General features: G+C 42.1%; 1 protein-coding gene across 1 annotated transcript in view; it reads left to right on the plus strand.

Annotated features, from left to right (window-relative positions):
• The window catches only part of fbn2 (fibrillin 2), a 401,654-nt gene that overhangs the window by 289,217 nt on the left and 96,398 nt on the right, over window positions 1-16,039 (plus strand). Inside the window, exons 39-43 of the mRNA XM_078568999.1 lie at window positions 3,623-3,748; window positions 3,955-4,080; window positions 5,601-5,750; window positions 12,564-12,635; window positions 14,376-14,501. Coding sequence (XP_078425125.1) covers window positions 3,623-3,748; window positions 3,955-4,080; window positions 5,601-5,750; window positions 12,564-12,635; window positions 14,376-14,501 — 600 coding nt within the window. The remainder of the gene's footprint in view (window positions 1-3,622; window positions 3,749-3,954; window positions 4,081-5,600; window positions 5,751-12,563; window positions 12,636-14,375; window positions 14,502-16,039) is intronic.

Consider the following 16,039-nt stretch of genomic DNA (forward strand, 5'->3'; position numbering starts at 1 on the left):
TACATACGAACATACGAATTAGGAGTAGGCCATTCAGCCCTTCAAGCCTGCGTTGCCATTCATTAAGATCATGTCCCCATCTGAATCTCCTGCAGGAGAACCTGTGTGTGACCTTGCCCTGCAGGGAGCTGGCACCTGCACTATCTTTTCCCCCTGCCCTGCCTGCAGCCCACTCATGCTCAGTGACTTACCATCTGCAGATCTCACCTCTTTGCTACCCTCTAAAGTTCAAAAAGTGTCAATATCTGAGCTGGTGACTGCGTATGTGAGATTGAGTGATGGAGTTTCTTCATCATTCTCTTGCTCCTCTTGAGCTTAAAGTTCCCACATCAGTGCTTCATCATGAGGCAGTTCTTGAGTAAGTAAAAGGTTGGGGACAGTGAAGGGGGAAAAGCAAGAGGTGCAAGCTTGCACCATCTGCAACATGTAAATTAGAAGAGATTGTGGGATGAGGAGGAAGTGGGATGTGAGAAGACGGATTCAGAGGGAACATAGCATCATCCTCTCTGATTTCAGACCTGCTGCTGACCACAACCTCATTCTTGGCCGGACCAATGTTTGCAAGCATAGGGGTGAGGGATGCAGCCCTGTATTTCTATTTCTGGTTAGCTGCTGCTGTCTCCAGTTATCAGCCACCTTGCCCAGCAAGAGGGAAGTGTGTCAGTGAGCCTGCTGTGATGTGTTTGGACAATGTGCCTGCCACAGTTGAATATCTGGCAGTGTGTGCAAGCTGTGAGGTCTGATCTGAGGCTTGCAGCAGGGATAAGTGTGTAAGGGTGAGGTGAAACAATGAATGTTGTTTCTAATAGTAATTGTTGGAGAGCAAGTGAAGGGTGAGGATTGGTGAATTGAGCAGTGTCTGAAGCTAATGGTTTATTTATAAGAATATAGCATTTGAAAATGGAGCCGCTAACAATTTGTATGAGGTCGTTGAACTTTTTACAGCACTGTACCCAGGTTCTTGGAGGCAGACTGGTGACATTGATCATAATGGTTATCTACTGCCACTGCTGTCCATGAAAGAAGACGGCCTTGTGGCCACTTCCTGCCCCACCACCACCAATGCTGCATTAGAGAGCCTTGGGGCACGGCTTATTGTATCATTTTCATTCCCTCTTCTGCTCATAGTATCTGCTCCACCACCTGCCGCAGCCAGCATGCACCTCACCTTCAACAGGTTGTTGAGGCACAGTGGGTGGTAAATGCTGAGCTGCTCAAATCCCAGAGGGAAACTTGAAACAGCTGCCCCAACTGTTTTGCAATTTGTATTTTTATTTCAAGATGCATGTCTTGAATTCAGTAGTAATAAGACCACCGAGTCTTAGAGGTTTTTTTAGAAAACTAGATTAAACATTTATTAATAAAATAAATGATTTTAACCACATGCATAGGTTGACAGATTACTACTATGATAACTCCTAACTCCCCTAATTAATCTAGCTCCCAGTGACACCTCCATTAAGGCAACAGTAAAATAACATAGATTTCAATAGACCCAGGCAAAGCACACAAAACCCTGGACAGTGACATTTAAAATGAATTCTCTTAACTTCGGTTCCTGGAGACATCAGTTTGGTACATAGAGGCTGGAGGCTTTTCACACTTGTTAGATCTTAGAATTCCTTCTTCTTATACATAACCTCATCTTATACAGGTTTCTCCCTTTTTAATGTAAATCCCATTGTCCCAATATGTCTTGCAACTTTTTTCATAATATAAATCTTTCATAGTACTCATATTATCAGTAATCTTTGGGAAAAATAAACACTCTGTTTGGCTTAGCCTCTGTTGGCTAAGTGTAACACCTTACCATCTCTTTGAAATTCACAACTCTGGTTTATCTAAAAATGCAAATGTTCTTCACACCTCACATTCTAACACTTCGGCCATGTTTACGTATTTAGCATTTCAAACCTAACTTCTCTTCTGATAACTCAAATCATCCAGACCAGCTGTCTAAAATTCAATTAACACCCAAACACACACACACCTACACACAGAGAAACTACTCCAAACCCCACTATTAACCTACCTTTACAATAATTTACAATAATATTATGAAAATTATTATAATTTCATGACAAGGTGAAGACTGGTTTTCAGTGGTGCAGACAAGTACTAAGTGGTGCTTGCCCCGCACGAACTTGGGCCCACTGTGGAGATGTGCAGCCACTCAGTGGTGCATTTAGTGTTTTGTTACTCACTATTATCATCATAATTAGAGGCACCAGAACACAATTTGTGTGCTACTTGCATAATTTTGAACTGGCATAGGTTAATCACACATCATGATCCCTTTGCCTGTTTCATGAGCAATCAACGTTATGGCCCATTATCTGTGGAGTTACAAAGGCATAGAGAACCTGCTAATGTTCTCAAGCAGGAATAAGGAAGTAGTGCAGAACAAATGGCAATATACTACTTAACACCCATTCAGTCAGAAAAGCTGTAAGAAAATGCTTTTAGGATGATTCTTCTGGGATCTGAAGGCCTATTAATACTCTATATGGCCCCACAAAAATCTTTCCAACCCCCCCCTGCCTCTGTGTCCATTTCCCATACAGGTCCACGTCTGGCTTGGTTTTGTGGATAACCAATCAGACTTCTTCCCAATCAACAAGGCGCCTGGATCAACTCAGGCAGCTCGCTGCAATTATTCAAATGAAGCCCATTAATGAAAATGGTTCAGACCTTACCCTGAATACATTGACAATTAGCAGTGTCACAACAATATGTCACCTGCCCAGTCGAATCAGACACATGGGGCAGAGTTCTCCAGTTGGCGAGCGGGGGGAGGAGCCCACTTGCCGACACGTAAAATAACACGTGGTGACATCGGGCGGGCGTTCCGACATCACCGCGCATCATTTAGATTTTCAGTTTGGCGGACGCGCAGCCAAGTTGGCTGCACGCCCACCGAACTATCAAAGACCTATTAAGGCCATTTAAATAGTAATTAATTCAATTAGCTAAACTTAAGGTTGGCGGGCAGGCGAAGAGCCCAGCTGGCCTTCACATTTTTCACGAAGCCTCATTCACGGGCGGGATAAGGTTTCATGAAGTGTTTTAAAAGTCAATAAAAATTTTAAAAATAATCCATTCACATGTCCCAGCTCATGTGACAGTGTCACATGAGGGGACATGTTTTAAAAGTTTTTATTTCCCTTTATTTAAATTTACACATTTCAAACCGATCTCCCTGAGGCACAGAGGTGCCTCAGGGAGATCTCCATGCTCTTTCGCGCACATGCGCAAAACAGTGCAGGGAACAATTCAGGGAATCCTCCCCACCGCCCGCACAGGGAGTGCTGAACACTTCCGGGCGAGTGTCACGCTGGGCAGGTCCTTAATTGGCCTGCCCACGTAAAATGGCGGCGCATCCTCGATTGGGAGCGCCGATTGGGTTCGCGCCCACCCCCACACAACACCCCCCGACGGGGGGGAAATTCAGCCCATGAAAATTTCCCCTACACAATCCTATTTTCATCCATGGATTCACTTAAATGCTATCAGATTCAAACAGTTCAAAGACCTGAATTGTAATGGTGACAATGTTTTAGTGAGGCCATGCACTTTATGATGTGCTTTGTGAATATTTCTCTGGCTATATTTTGCTTCTCAGATATTGATGAATGCCAGGAGCTGCCAGGCCTGTGTCAAGGTGGGAACTGTGTCAACACTTTTGGCAGCTTTCAGTGTGAATGCCCAGCTGGCTACTACTTAAACGATGACACCCGGATCTGTGAAGGTAAGTTACAGACATATTTGTAAAGGAGCTGTCAATACCTGGAACATTTCAATTTAAAACATTTTTAAAAATGGTCAAATGCAGTTAATTTAAAGGGCTGGGAGTGATGGGGGATGACGGAGGGTGGTAGCAGTGGAACAACTGTTAGACATCAAAAATAGGCATCATATTCCTATAAAGAAATAATCCACTATGTGCCTTCACAGATATTGATGAATGTGTCACCTACCCTGGTATCTGTGGACCTGGGACATGCTACAACACCTTGGGTAACTACACCTGTGTCTGCCCTCCGGAGTACATGCAGATCAATGGTGGGAACAACTGTATGGGTGAGTCCTACTGATTACTGATCCCTCAAAATTAGCAAATCTACAACACGATTCCTATGAACAACCTCCGAAAAGCAAATGTTCCTCTGCAGTTTTCTCAAGCAAAAGCTGCAGAAGCTAGTGCAAAACCTAAACACACACCACTTAATGCTTTGGAATGAGGCTTTGCAATTGTAGTTGTCAAGGAGATAATCAGTGATCCTGCTTGACTTTTAAGGTTCATAGCCTTTAAACTCAAGTACTTCCCAATGTGAAGTAATGTCTCGATTGCAGTGATGTTGGTGCCAGTTATCTGAAGTTGGATGAATGTCATCTCGGGAAGCAATGTCAGGACGCACAGTTCTTCAGGAAATTAGCACTTTCCTAAAGTACTTTTAATGTATAATATCTTGATTGCAGTGAATTCCACTTCAGGGCCAACAGTACTCAAAGATCAAACATGAATATACAGGAAAAATGAGCGACCAAATCTTAGTCAGATGTACATAGTTAATATTTTAGTTAACACTGTATTTCTATGCAGTTTCTTTACGTTTATATGGGAGTGATTTAATGGAGTGGGCTTGCTTTTCAAATTGCATGAGAAATAAAGATTTTGAGGCAATTTACTTTTGTTATTGTATAAATTCAAGACACTACAGTCACAAATAGAAACAAGTCAACATCTCTATTCTCATGAAGCGGAGTCAGCGAGTAAAGATGAAATTCTGCTCCAATGTGTTTAAACAACTATCGAGATGAATTGTAATCCTTACCACTTACACCATGCACACTCAACAGGCAGCCACCTTTATTGGGCGAATAGTGATAACCATTTTCTTTATCATTAGAGTCAATTATAAAGGCATCACTTATGACATATTAAGTGTGCCAGCGATTTTGCCTTGTCTGGTAGGTCCTTCAATAAGTTTGCTGCTCATTAATCCTCTTCATTTATGAAATCAGTCATTGGTCTTAGTAATTGGATTCACAAAGGCATCAAAATGAAGCCATGAAAGGGGAGAGGGGAAGAGTGAAACACATGATCAGAACTTGCTGTGAATTCATAGGCTGCTGTTTAATCCTTAGCAGCTGAATATTGTTTGATTTCTGCCTGTCAAGAATATGTTAGCTAGCTCCAGTCTGTTAGAGTAACAAAATGAGGAGACTTAACACTAAAATCAAAATTAGGATATTTAACTTATTGTGGTTTAACTAAACATGAATTATAGTGGACAAATTGCATTAACACCCAGTGTAAGTGATCGGGGACTGTATCACTTACCCTCTAATCACAGCTTTCAAAGACCCTTTTGCTTCTCTTGGAATTTCCAGATATATTAACGTAATAGAGTGTTGGCAGTACATGATTGAATGTCTAGCCAGAAAGAGCAAAAGAGCTGGTATGTGTTGATGTAAAGTCCAACCTAAATGTTCTACCATCAACAGACAGCCAACAAATATAAGATCAGAAATATTTCAACAGACATTTAAACATAATGCCAGAGTTTAGTTTTCATACCATATTTTATTTATTCCAGACATGAGAAAGAGCTTGTGCTATCGACACTACAACGAGACCTGTGAGAATGAGCTGTCCTTCAACTTAACCAAAAAAATGTGCTGTTGTGCATACAATATCGGTAAAGGCTGGAACAAACCTTGTGAACCCTGCCCGACGCCTGCTACATGTGAGTCAGTAACTGCATTTCCCACCTGGTTTCCACACTTGTTGTAACTTAATTAATGAAAGCAGAAATTTGGTTTAAAAATATGATTTTTTTTCCCACTCAAGCACATTTTAGGTAAAACAGTTAGTTAAAAAATAGCTTATTCACAGCACTTGGAAAATTGAGAGAAGGAAAAGGTACAAGGCTCGATTTTAATTTCCCTTGTAGCGGGTTCACCACTGAGTGTTGGGGCTGTAAAGAATTCATCCGACCGATGAGTGCAAGTTTTCTCCTTTAGATGTTGAAATATGGAACTATTGCGCAGCTGCTTCATTCATTGTGCCCTCTATTTTTGCCCACTGTCCCTGGATGGAATGAGCTATCTGGGTGTCCCCCCAAAACTAAAAGTAATATCTTTCTAGGAACTATAATTCATTTCTGATATAGACAGATTGCTGAGGAATTAGTTGTTGTCTGTCTCTTGTTCTTGCCCTCCCTCACAATAGCAACAAATATTTTGAAGTCTTCAACTACCGGTGTTGTGGAAACAAAATACAAAGATGGCAAGCTCAAATTGAGCTGATACAAAATAAAAAGATTGTTGGTAGGTCAAAGCATCATTATTTTGTAGCCAGTACAGTCTTTGGTTATCATCTTCCACAGTGAGGAATAAGAAGTTGCTGTGTTTGCAGAAAAAAAAACAGGTAAGGTTGACTTTGGGCTCACTCTTTAAGCAGTCCAGAGGATATCAATGAAAGAGATGAATGGTGTCATTAAAAGTTTCAGTAGCTAACCTCTCACTTAAGTTATTTAGCTCCTTCATGAGCATTGATGGCTGTCACCTAAGTTTTCAAATTAGTACTATCATGAGAATAGAAATCCAATACATCCACACCCACAGGACAGGATTTTGAGTTCGACGTGTGGGCGCAGCCAGCAGGCCCAGGAGAGGCCTGAAAATGGGCTGCCACCACCGATCGGCCCCTGACCGCAATTTCACACTGGCTGGCCAATTTACAGACAGCCAGCTTGAAAAGCGTGCTGAAATACTCAGCGCTGCCGGGGTGGGGCAGGAGGAGGGTGAGCGCTGAAGTCAGTGCAGGCACAGGCACAGGGAGCGCTCACAGAAAACCCCGTGAAGGCAGAGAGCTGCCCCAGGGAGCTGATGAATTTAAAGCCATAAATAAAGATTTTCAAATGCCGAAAAAAATGTCCACACATCAGGATCAGTCACCTGGACCAGGATCAGTCACCTGGACATATGGCTGATGTAAATTCTGCCCAAACAATTTTATCTTTTTTTCATTAATATCAGAAACCTCAAGCCGCCCTTGGATGAGGTTTCCTCAAAAAGGCAAAGGCTGCCTGGCCGATTCGCCCACCCGCCAACCATAATGTTGGATGCGCACCGAAAAATCACCGTTGATCACCACATTAATGGCTTTAATAGGCCTCTTAATTGTCGGCAGGCATGCTGCCGACTCTCACACGCGCCCGCCACCTGAAATATCGTGCGAGTGCGTGATGTTGTTGGGATGCTCGCCCGATGTCATCATGCGCTATGTCATGCTCCAGCGGGTCAGACGCGCGCCTACACGCCGAGCAAAAAATTCTGCCCATAAAGAATTGAGAAACATTACACTTAGTATGAAATTAACACAAAGGCCCAGATCTTCACACAATTATGCAGATTCCACGTCTTAGCCAAAATGATACCAGGACCCCGGATCCAGAAGTCCTGCACCCATTACCGACAGATCCTATTTCCATCAGTGGGGGAAAGGGGGCAGCATGTAATTCATGCATATGGGAAACCCGAACCCTGCAAGGCTATTTGAACTCTGTGCCGAATTCAAACAGACCCCATTTTTGCTGGAGCATGATCCATTTCCCATAGTGTGTAAGCTAGGATTTTTAAGAGTAGATATGAATGTGAGTAGAAGGTGGATAAGGTTTGTGGAACTGAAAAAAAAAACAGCCTGCTTTGCTTCTAAGGGTGGAATCATCCCAGATTTGCACAAAGTGCAGCAGCAGGTGTGAAAAACAATGTTTACCCATTGGTCGCAATGGTGGTGTTTCGCGCAGTGTCAGCCCATTTCCTGCCTCATTAATTATGCAGCCACAGGAAACATGCTGTCTCGCTGGCAGGCGGCCTCCGATTTGCCTGCCATGCCATTACCTTGCTGCTTCATCATGCAGGGAACCATATTTAAACTGTGCCGTGTGCGCACTTCTCAGTGCTTACAGCCCAGGAGGGCACTGGTGAAGACATGGGCCATAAGTCAAGAAGGTGCAGCCCTCCCGATTCAGTGACATATCCCTGGAGCACCTTCTGGATGCCATGGAGGCCCGGTGTGATGTCCTCCTCCCCGCTGTGGCTGCAGGAGGCCCACCAGTCTCACCACTCAAGCTTGGGAGTGGTGGTCAATGCCAAAGATGCACAAAAGAGGCTGACCATCCAGTGCAGAAAGAGGCTGAATGATCTCATCCATGCTATCAGGGTAAGGCAACCATCTCATCACTCCTAAACTCACACACTCACAAGCCCATCACACATTCACTGGCATCTCACTCACTGCCAGCTCAAGGAACATCTCAACTTTCCCTCTCTCACAAACCTTCATATCATCTTCTGGCCTCCTGTCCTCTGGTGTCTACCTCCTCAGCCCTCACTGCCTTGAGGCCATTTGCACAAATCAACATGTGCCCCTACGCACTCCCTGCGATACCCCCCCTTTCCCCAGTGCAGCTCTCGTCCTGCAGCCTCTTCCCATGCCTGAGGCCACTTCTGCCCCTTCCCCAGGCAAACCCTAGCCCTGCAGCCATTGAAAAGCCATCCTGCCTTATGCCTGGTCTGGTAGATAGAGACTTGCCTGCAAGGCTCCCTTAAAGGTGATGTGGTGCTGCCTGCGAAGCCTGGCGCTGATGACTGCGAGTGCTGCCCAAAGCAAGGTAGACAAACAAACCTCAAGATCCCGAGCGAAGTGCAGCTCACTAGTGCACGCTGCTTCTGTACAGTGTGAAACGCCGACATGCCCGGCTAATCCAGCGTGGGGGGATTATTCGGGCGAGCAGGGCTTATAATTATATGGAGATGTATTAAAATGATGTTCCCGACATGTGGTGGCAGGAAACGTGGCCTGCCATTGCCAGGTGGAGCGGACAATTGCAAACTGGCATCACACTGGTGTGAAATTGAATTTTGGCCTTCCCGCCATATTGTCCGCTCGTGTCCACCATGACACCTGACACCAACAGGGACAGAAAATTGTGCCCTAAGTTGAAAAAAATCAGTGCTTGCAGTTTCAATAGTCTTTTGCTGACATAAGCCTGAGGGCGTTTATTATCATGTTATTACTGAATGACTGCTTCCACAACCTGTCATTATCACAGGTTATGGGGAGTGGAGTTGCTGCAAATCCATAGTTTGATTGACAGCTCCAAGAGGTTATTAGGGGATTAACTGTCTTTGATGTGGGGCTATGAATATAAATATTTGTTTTTTGTAAGGGATTACAAACGTGAAAAGATTTAAGTGTATTGAATGGGCTTTTATCAATGAGAGCGTTTTTTATATAGTGAAGCCTGTAATATACACTTAGAACTTTATTTAAACTCAGCATGAGTCCTGAGTTCTGCCCATAGTGGATACTAAGTGACTTGGCATGGTTGGTGTAAGGTGGTGGGTGGTGTATATGTTGGCACTAAGTTGGCATAGGGACTATAAGGGGCCACAGGAATGAGTGGGGGGTCATGGGTTGGCATGAGATAGCGCTAAGTTGGCATAGGGGCTACAAAGGGCCATGGTGATGAGCCGGGGGGGTCCATGTGTTGGCACTAAGTTGGAATAGGGGCTGTAAAGGGTCATGGGGGTGATTAGAGGGATATAGGTTGGCATGGAGGGCATGGGAGGTGGGTGGAGGCATGAGCTAGTGTGGATGGAGGGAGTGAGGGCCAGAGGGCCTAACTGTTTTTATTACAACTGGGACGATGTCCCAGACCTCCGAGGCAAGCCTTTTAAAAAGCCCGCATCGGCACTCAGCAGCCCCTCCTGTGGCTGACTCTGCACTGTTTCTGGGGGCAGCGGGCCCAACTCCAGCGTGCGCCCGTACCTCTGGAACAAAAATCTAGCCATTCCGGGCTGTTTCTCCCAAGGCATCGAGCTGGGAAATTTTCTGATTCTGCACATCCGCCTCAGGAGCAAAAATCCAGGGCAGAATGTTCACTTATGCTTGTCAGTCAAACTAAACTGAATTAATCAATGTGAAATCAACATTTCCATGAAGCAGCTCTTTATGAAAAACAGTAGTGGATTTTAGGAGGGCTGCCAGTTCTACATGCCCCTTGTTTTGATCAGTATAATTTGGAGCTGAAGTTACATAAAATACAATGCTCCATATCCCATGAAAAAGCATCTAAAACCAACTCAGTTATGTTTGATTAACCAGGTACTTGTATTCCCCTTCCATTGTGGGAGATTCTTTGGAAGCCAAGCAACTTAATCCTGCATACAGCCAAAAGGTAGCCTCCTTGTCTGAGCAAGAACAAGAGCCCTATGTAAGCCATTGGCCCCATGTACATTTCAGCTTCATATATTTGACATACAAAATAGGGGCACCAAGATCACAAGATAATTACAGAGGATGAAGGCTACTTGACCATTCAAAATTCATCAATTCAGATAAATCCAAATGTGGCATCCAGTTGTTCCTTAAATGGTTCAACTGTTTTTGTCTATTCCGCACATTGTCATTCGGATTGAAGAAAAGTTTCTTGATTTTAATCTTAAAATTACCTTTTATTAATTTGAGCCTGTGTTTCCCTGTCAACTGTGGTTCAGTTGGTAGCACCCTCACCTCCGAGTCACAAAGTTATGGATTCAAGTCCCACTCCAGAGTCTTGAGTATAAAAATCAGTGTTAAAGCTAGTTAGGTACTTTTGTTATACTCTCATAGTAGTTCATTCCTTGAAACTCAAGCTAATTCAGGGTAAAAGAGTGTGTCTTTGTTTCCTACCCTAATTCAGCTAATTTCTTATCCATTCACAGAATTTCCCCTACACCCCAAAACTTTGACTTTGGTTAATACCCATTTTTGTGGAACTTGGAGGATAACTTCCTCGTGGAAATCGAGGCACTTGGTCAGGCAGGATCTCCCCCTTTCTTACTTCAACAATGTTCTAGTCTTACTAGGTTTCCCAGCTTTACATCACCCCTTTTTGTGCTGTTCTTAGTTTTGTGTTCCTTCTCAACTACACACTGATAACTTGACAGAAATCACCCAGTCACAACTCATTACAACATGAATAAGCAATGCAATACTTTGAATGCAAAAGTTTCACCAGTTGTGAAGGCAGATGATAAAAAAGAAAGTGTAATAAAAATGCTGGACCAGTATCTTAACCATTAGGATACCATACCTCAGTATGGCATCCTAACTAATAAGTTAACCTTATTTTAGTTAGGCCTGAAATTCTGGAGTCCAGGAGGGTGACTAGTCAGGGTCCAAGTCATAAGAAAAATAAGAGATGGGAAATGGCCCCCTCGCTTAATAACTCTCTCAATAATGACATCTAATTTTTGATAACTCTGTGTGGTGTTCTTTCCCTTTGCTTGGTAAATTATTCCAAATGCCTTGATATCAGTTCTAAATTGATTAACTTCCACCTGTGTCCTCTGGTCCTACGTTCTTGGTGTATTTTCACATGATAATCGCAGTTTATGTTATTTATACCACATAATATAATCAATATTCTTCCCAGAATCAACACCCCATAAGTATTTTTTAAACCAGTTTAGCACTATAGTGAGATTATTCCTTTGGAAATGCCAAACCAATGTGAGACTACATTGTCAAGAAGGCTTGACACTATTTACCTTTGGAGTCAGCTTGGACCATGCCACTGGATGTATGCACTAAACTTGTAATATAACCACAATTTGAAAAAATGTGAGCATTGTAAACCATTCTGAAAACTTACAGATTGTTCCAGCTATACATCTTAACACAATTGTGGCCATTTTAATTGCTTCATCATAATGTCTGAACATTGAAAGGAGCACATTGGAGAGAATTTTAACCGCCAAAATGGGCAGATTTGGGTCAGGTGCTAGAATGTTAAAAATCGGAACTCCGTCTCCAACCTTCCCACTTCCGGTTTTTGCAAAAGTTGGATTGTAGGTGTACAACCAATCACTCCCAGATGGTTGGTTGGAAATTTAAATATTAGAATGAGACTGTGCATCATATTTAACCAGTATTTTAAATTTAACTCTGACCAGCTGAGCTTTACGGGCCTTGGGTTAGCAGTTAAAGAGAAGCAAGGACTGCTGGATCCAGGAGTTATATGCCTTTCCACCTACCTGCTGGATCCAGTTTCCCTGCTCACCAAATCCATGCAGTCGTACACCCCACCTTTCTTTCTGATCTCCTCCACAAACGTTCCAATCTTCTCCATGAGCCTTCTGATCTTCCTTCAAACCTTCTTTCCTGAACCTTCTTCTTACCTCTGTGACCCTTTTGATCTACCTCCCAACCTTTCTGATCTCCCTCCTCCATCCCCCTCCCCCGACCCTTTGTGACCACCACCAACCCCAACCTGTGAGCTCCCTCCTGTTCTAGACCTCAATCTTCCATCTGACCCCCAATCTCCACCCTGCTGTGGAGCTTGACCTTCCCTCTGACCTTTGATCTTGCCCCATTCCTTCAGCCTTCCTCAATCACTCTCTCCCTCCTACCCGCACCTTGGCTGCGGCCTATTGCCAAAGGCCTAGCCACCCAAGAGCCATTAAAGGGTAAATTGTGGATTAATTATTTATACAATTGTCTATTCCAGCTGAATACCAGTTGCTTTGTGGAAATCAAGGCCCTGGCTTTACCATCGACTTTGAAACTGGAAAGCCTATCGGTAAGTGCAACGATTCCTTTAGTGGCATATGTGCCACAAGTTCCTTCTACGATATTTAATTTTGGTTGCTGTTATTCTAAATATATTATTAAGAGAGTCTGTGTTTAAATGCAAAACTCAAACCCTAACAATATTTAATCCCCATCCCTAACAGTTGCATCAGTCTGCGGTAAGTGGACCTCTCCGGATTTGTTAGATACATATGACAATGATTAAATTTTGCATATTTGAGTTGGGAGAAAAAATTGCAAGAAACACGCACTCCATACAAAAAGACCTTAGCCCTGATTATGACTAAATCCATCAAATAGGCATAGGCTTCAGATGTCCCTTTTACACTCAGCCCAATTTTATCCCCTATTTACCTCAGTAGAATGTTAAAATCAGGCGAGGCGTAAAGCAAACATTTGACTCAAGCCCTCTCTGCTGCCATAAAGTTGATAAGTTGAAACCAGGGTGCTACGCTTAATAACCACTGCATGTAGGATTTATGTGAGACAGGCTTTAAAAAGTTACAAAGAAATGGAAAGGAAAAATAGTTTTGATATTTGACTCATTTACCTTAAAAATAAATTTTATTTTAATTTTCAAATTTGCATTCTGGACTTTTAAAAGCATATGTATTTTTAGAAGTTAAATTTTTGTTTCTCATCTGTTATCACTTTCATGGTAACGACATCATTATTTGATAATCCATTGGGATTACTTGTTTGTAATAAAATGGCTGCAGATTTTTGAAAGTGTGGCGAACAATCTTCCAAATCTGGCCTTGTTTCCCAGACATTGTGAGGCGAAACGCAAATGACAACAGGCTTACTACTGTTGTTTTATCCAACACAGATGGTTACTGAAGTCTAGGAGAATTGTTATTGAAGGTTGTTATTCTCATTAGTTTTGAAATGAAAGGGACATTAGCTCAAAGAAGCAGAAAAAAATGAGCAAGCTTTTAATTTGTTTCTTTAAAAATCAGCAATTCAATGGGTATGTCATATTTGAATATAACATTGCACAACCCGTATGTCAAGATATTGTTGATGAATATGAGTTCTGCTCCCATCCCAAACAAAAATAATTTAGTCAGATAGTTCTTCATGAAGACAAAATGCCTTTTTAAAAACAAGTAACCAACAAATAGAGAGTGAAGGTCAACCTTTTTTAAGAAAATGATCCAATGGGAAAGCTCCCTCTAACATGTTTTGTGTGTTTCTCTTTGCTGTTCTTCCTCCAGTCACCAGGCATTGTTAGGTACATTGCCCTAGAAATTGGAGCAGGGTGAGATCTGGTGCAATGCTCACTTCAAGTAGCTAATGTGGCTTGAGGCAGGACAATGGCAAAGTGGTCCATTAGCCTCATTAGTGTAATACTGGTGATCTGTGGCCCCAGAAGCAAGGGCCAGCATGAAAGGCTGCCTTGAGCACTCTTGCTCTGCAGGATCCACATCAAGGGAGGTATTTTAAAACAGCTATTTAAGGCAGCTGCCAAAGGTGCCTCTGCTGTTCCCAGACCAATATGCTGTTGTGTTTCCAACACTGTTTGAGCATGGCAGGTTGGTCCCTTAAGTTGGATGTAAAAAAAAGGATCAAGGTTAAATTTCACCCTGATACTCTCCTTGTATTATTTAATTTTTTTCTTATTTCAAGAAACCAAACATTGCAATCAAGATGAAACCATGAACGGTAACATAAATCTCAGTGAATGAATGAAGTATGTTCATCTAATCACTGATTTCCTTACCCCTAGATATTGATGAATGCAGAAAAATTCCAGGCATCTGTGCCAATGGTGTATGTATCAATCAGATTGGTAGCTTCCGGTGTGAGTGCCCGATGGGATTTAGTTACAATGACTTGCTTCTCATCTGTGAAGGTATTGTCACATTTATTATAAAATCTCTCTTCAAAGCTTTTTCGGACATGCGTGATAGTTTGACTTCACTTTCACATCACTTACAATAGTGAGTTCTATCTTAGAATGATAAGTATTCTTGAATATTATTTTGTTTAACCAAAATTAAAACCTATACACATGTTAAGAATTTAATAACTTAATGACTTTTATTATCAGACTTTTCTGATGTGATCAGCAATTTTTCTGCAAGTTTTTAGTTCCCTGTATACATGCTAATAAAATCCTATAAATAAATAAACTGCTCTGATGGTTTGTTTAAAAGTAAAGCAACATAATCTAAAAAATATGTTCATCGGTTTTTTGACGCATATCAGCAATATATGCGACTCTGAAAACCACATTTTATATTAGAAACAGAAGACAAGCATTTTGAAATCAGATAGAAAAACTAGGAGGGTGAGAATATTTTTTAGCCGTGTTTTGTAACCTAATACAACAATTTGAACATGCAGCTCTGAAACATGCAATTTCTCAGAAAGCAATATTGTTACAAGGTGATTAATTATAGAGAAAAACAGTCATTCTCATACCTTTCAGTGGATGGGAAATTTTGACTGAGTTGTCCTTTATTTTATGGTGTAATTAATTTTTCTTATTTAATTAATAACTTCAAGTTGAATTATTGAAGTATTGGCCAGTGAGCTTGCGACTTCACATGAGTTTGGTTTTGACAAATTTTAATCAATCTGCCTGAGAAGGTTTTTAAAAACATCTGTATTACATTTCAGACTGAAACTTTCTTAAACTATGTATGATCAAAACAAATAACGTTTCAATCTGCCTGACTGAAAAACATAGGCTAAGAACATCGAACACTTCATCCAGCTCATTTTTAATTCCTAGGTTTTACTCGGCTCCTGATAAATTCAACTAAAAGACAGATTAAGAAGATCCAACAATGCTGACTTCCTCAGATACTAGTTTCATACAAGTCACTAAGTACTAGAATTGACTAGGTGGTTTATTGATGCAGCAAGCAAATGCTGTTCCATATTCTAATGCTGAATAGCGTAAACATTTGTGAACCATTTTATTTCAGTACAGGCACTGCGCTTAGGCAGTTAAATTTCCTAGCCTAAAGATTTGCATGCACCACCGAGTTTTTCACATGCTAAGCAAGTGCCTAAGCCTCCAATATGGTGGGCAGGAAGCACATGAGCTAATTACAGGCCAGAAATGCGCCACCTGTCATATCGGTATTGACAAAAAATAGGCATCCAGGGCCAAGTCTGAAACAGGTAGTAAAATAAGAGGCCTAATGTCTAATTGAGGCCCCTTGCTGGCTTCACTTAGGAAAATAATTTGCCTTCCTTGCCAATTTCCTTCCTTCCCAGTTGTCTTTCCTCCAGCTCATACCGTCCCCGATTGCTTTTTTTTCTGGTTCTCAACTACCTTCTTACTTGATCGTGTCGCCATCCCCGCCCCCCAACACTTTCCTACCCCCTTATGCACTTAACTAAGGCTGTTGCTGGTGACACAGCATCCCAAAATTCCAA

Source organism: Cetorhinus maximus, chromosome 2 (genome assembly GCF_964194155.1).
Source record: "Cetorhinus maximus chromosome 2, sCetMax3.hap1.1, whole genome shotgun sequence".
Classification (NCBI taxonomy): Eukaryota; Metazoa; Chordata; class Chondrichthyes; order Lamniformes; family Cetorhinidae; genus Cetorhinus; species Cetorhinus maximus.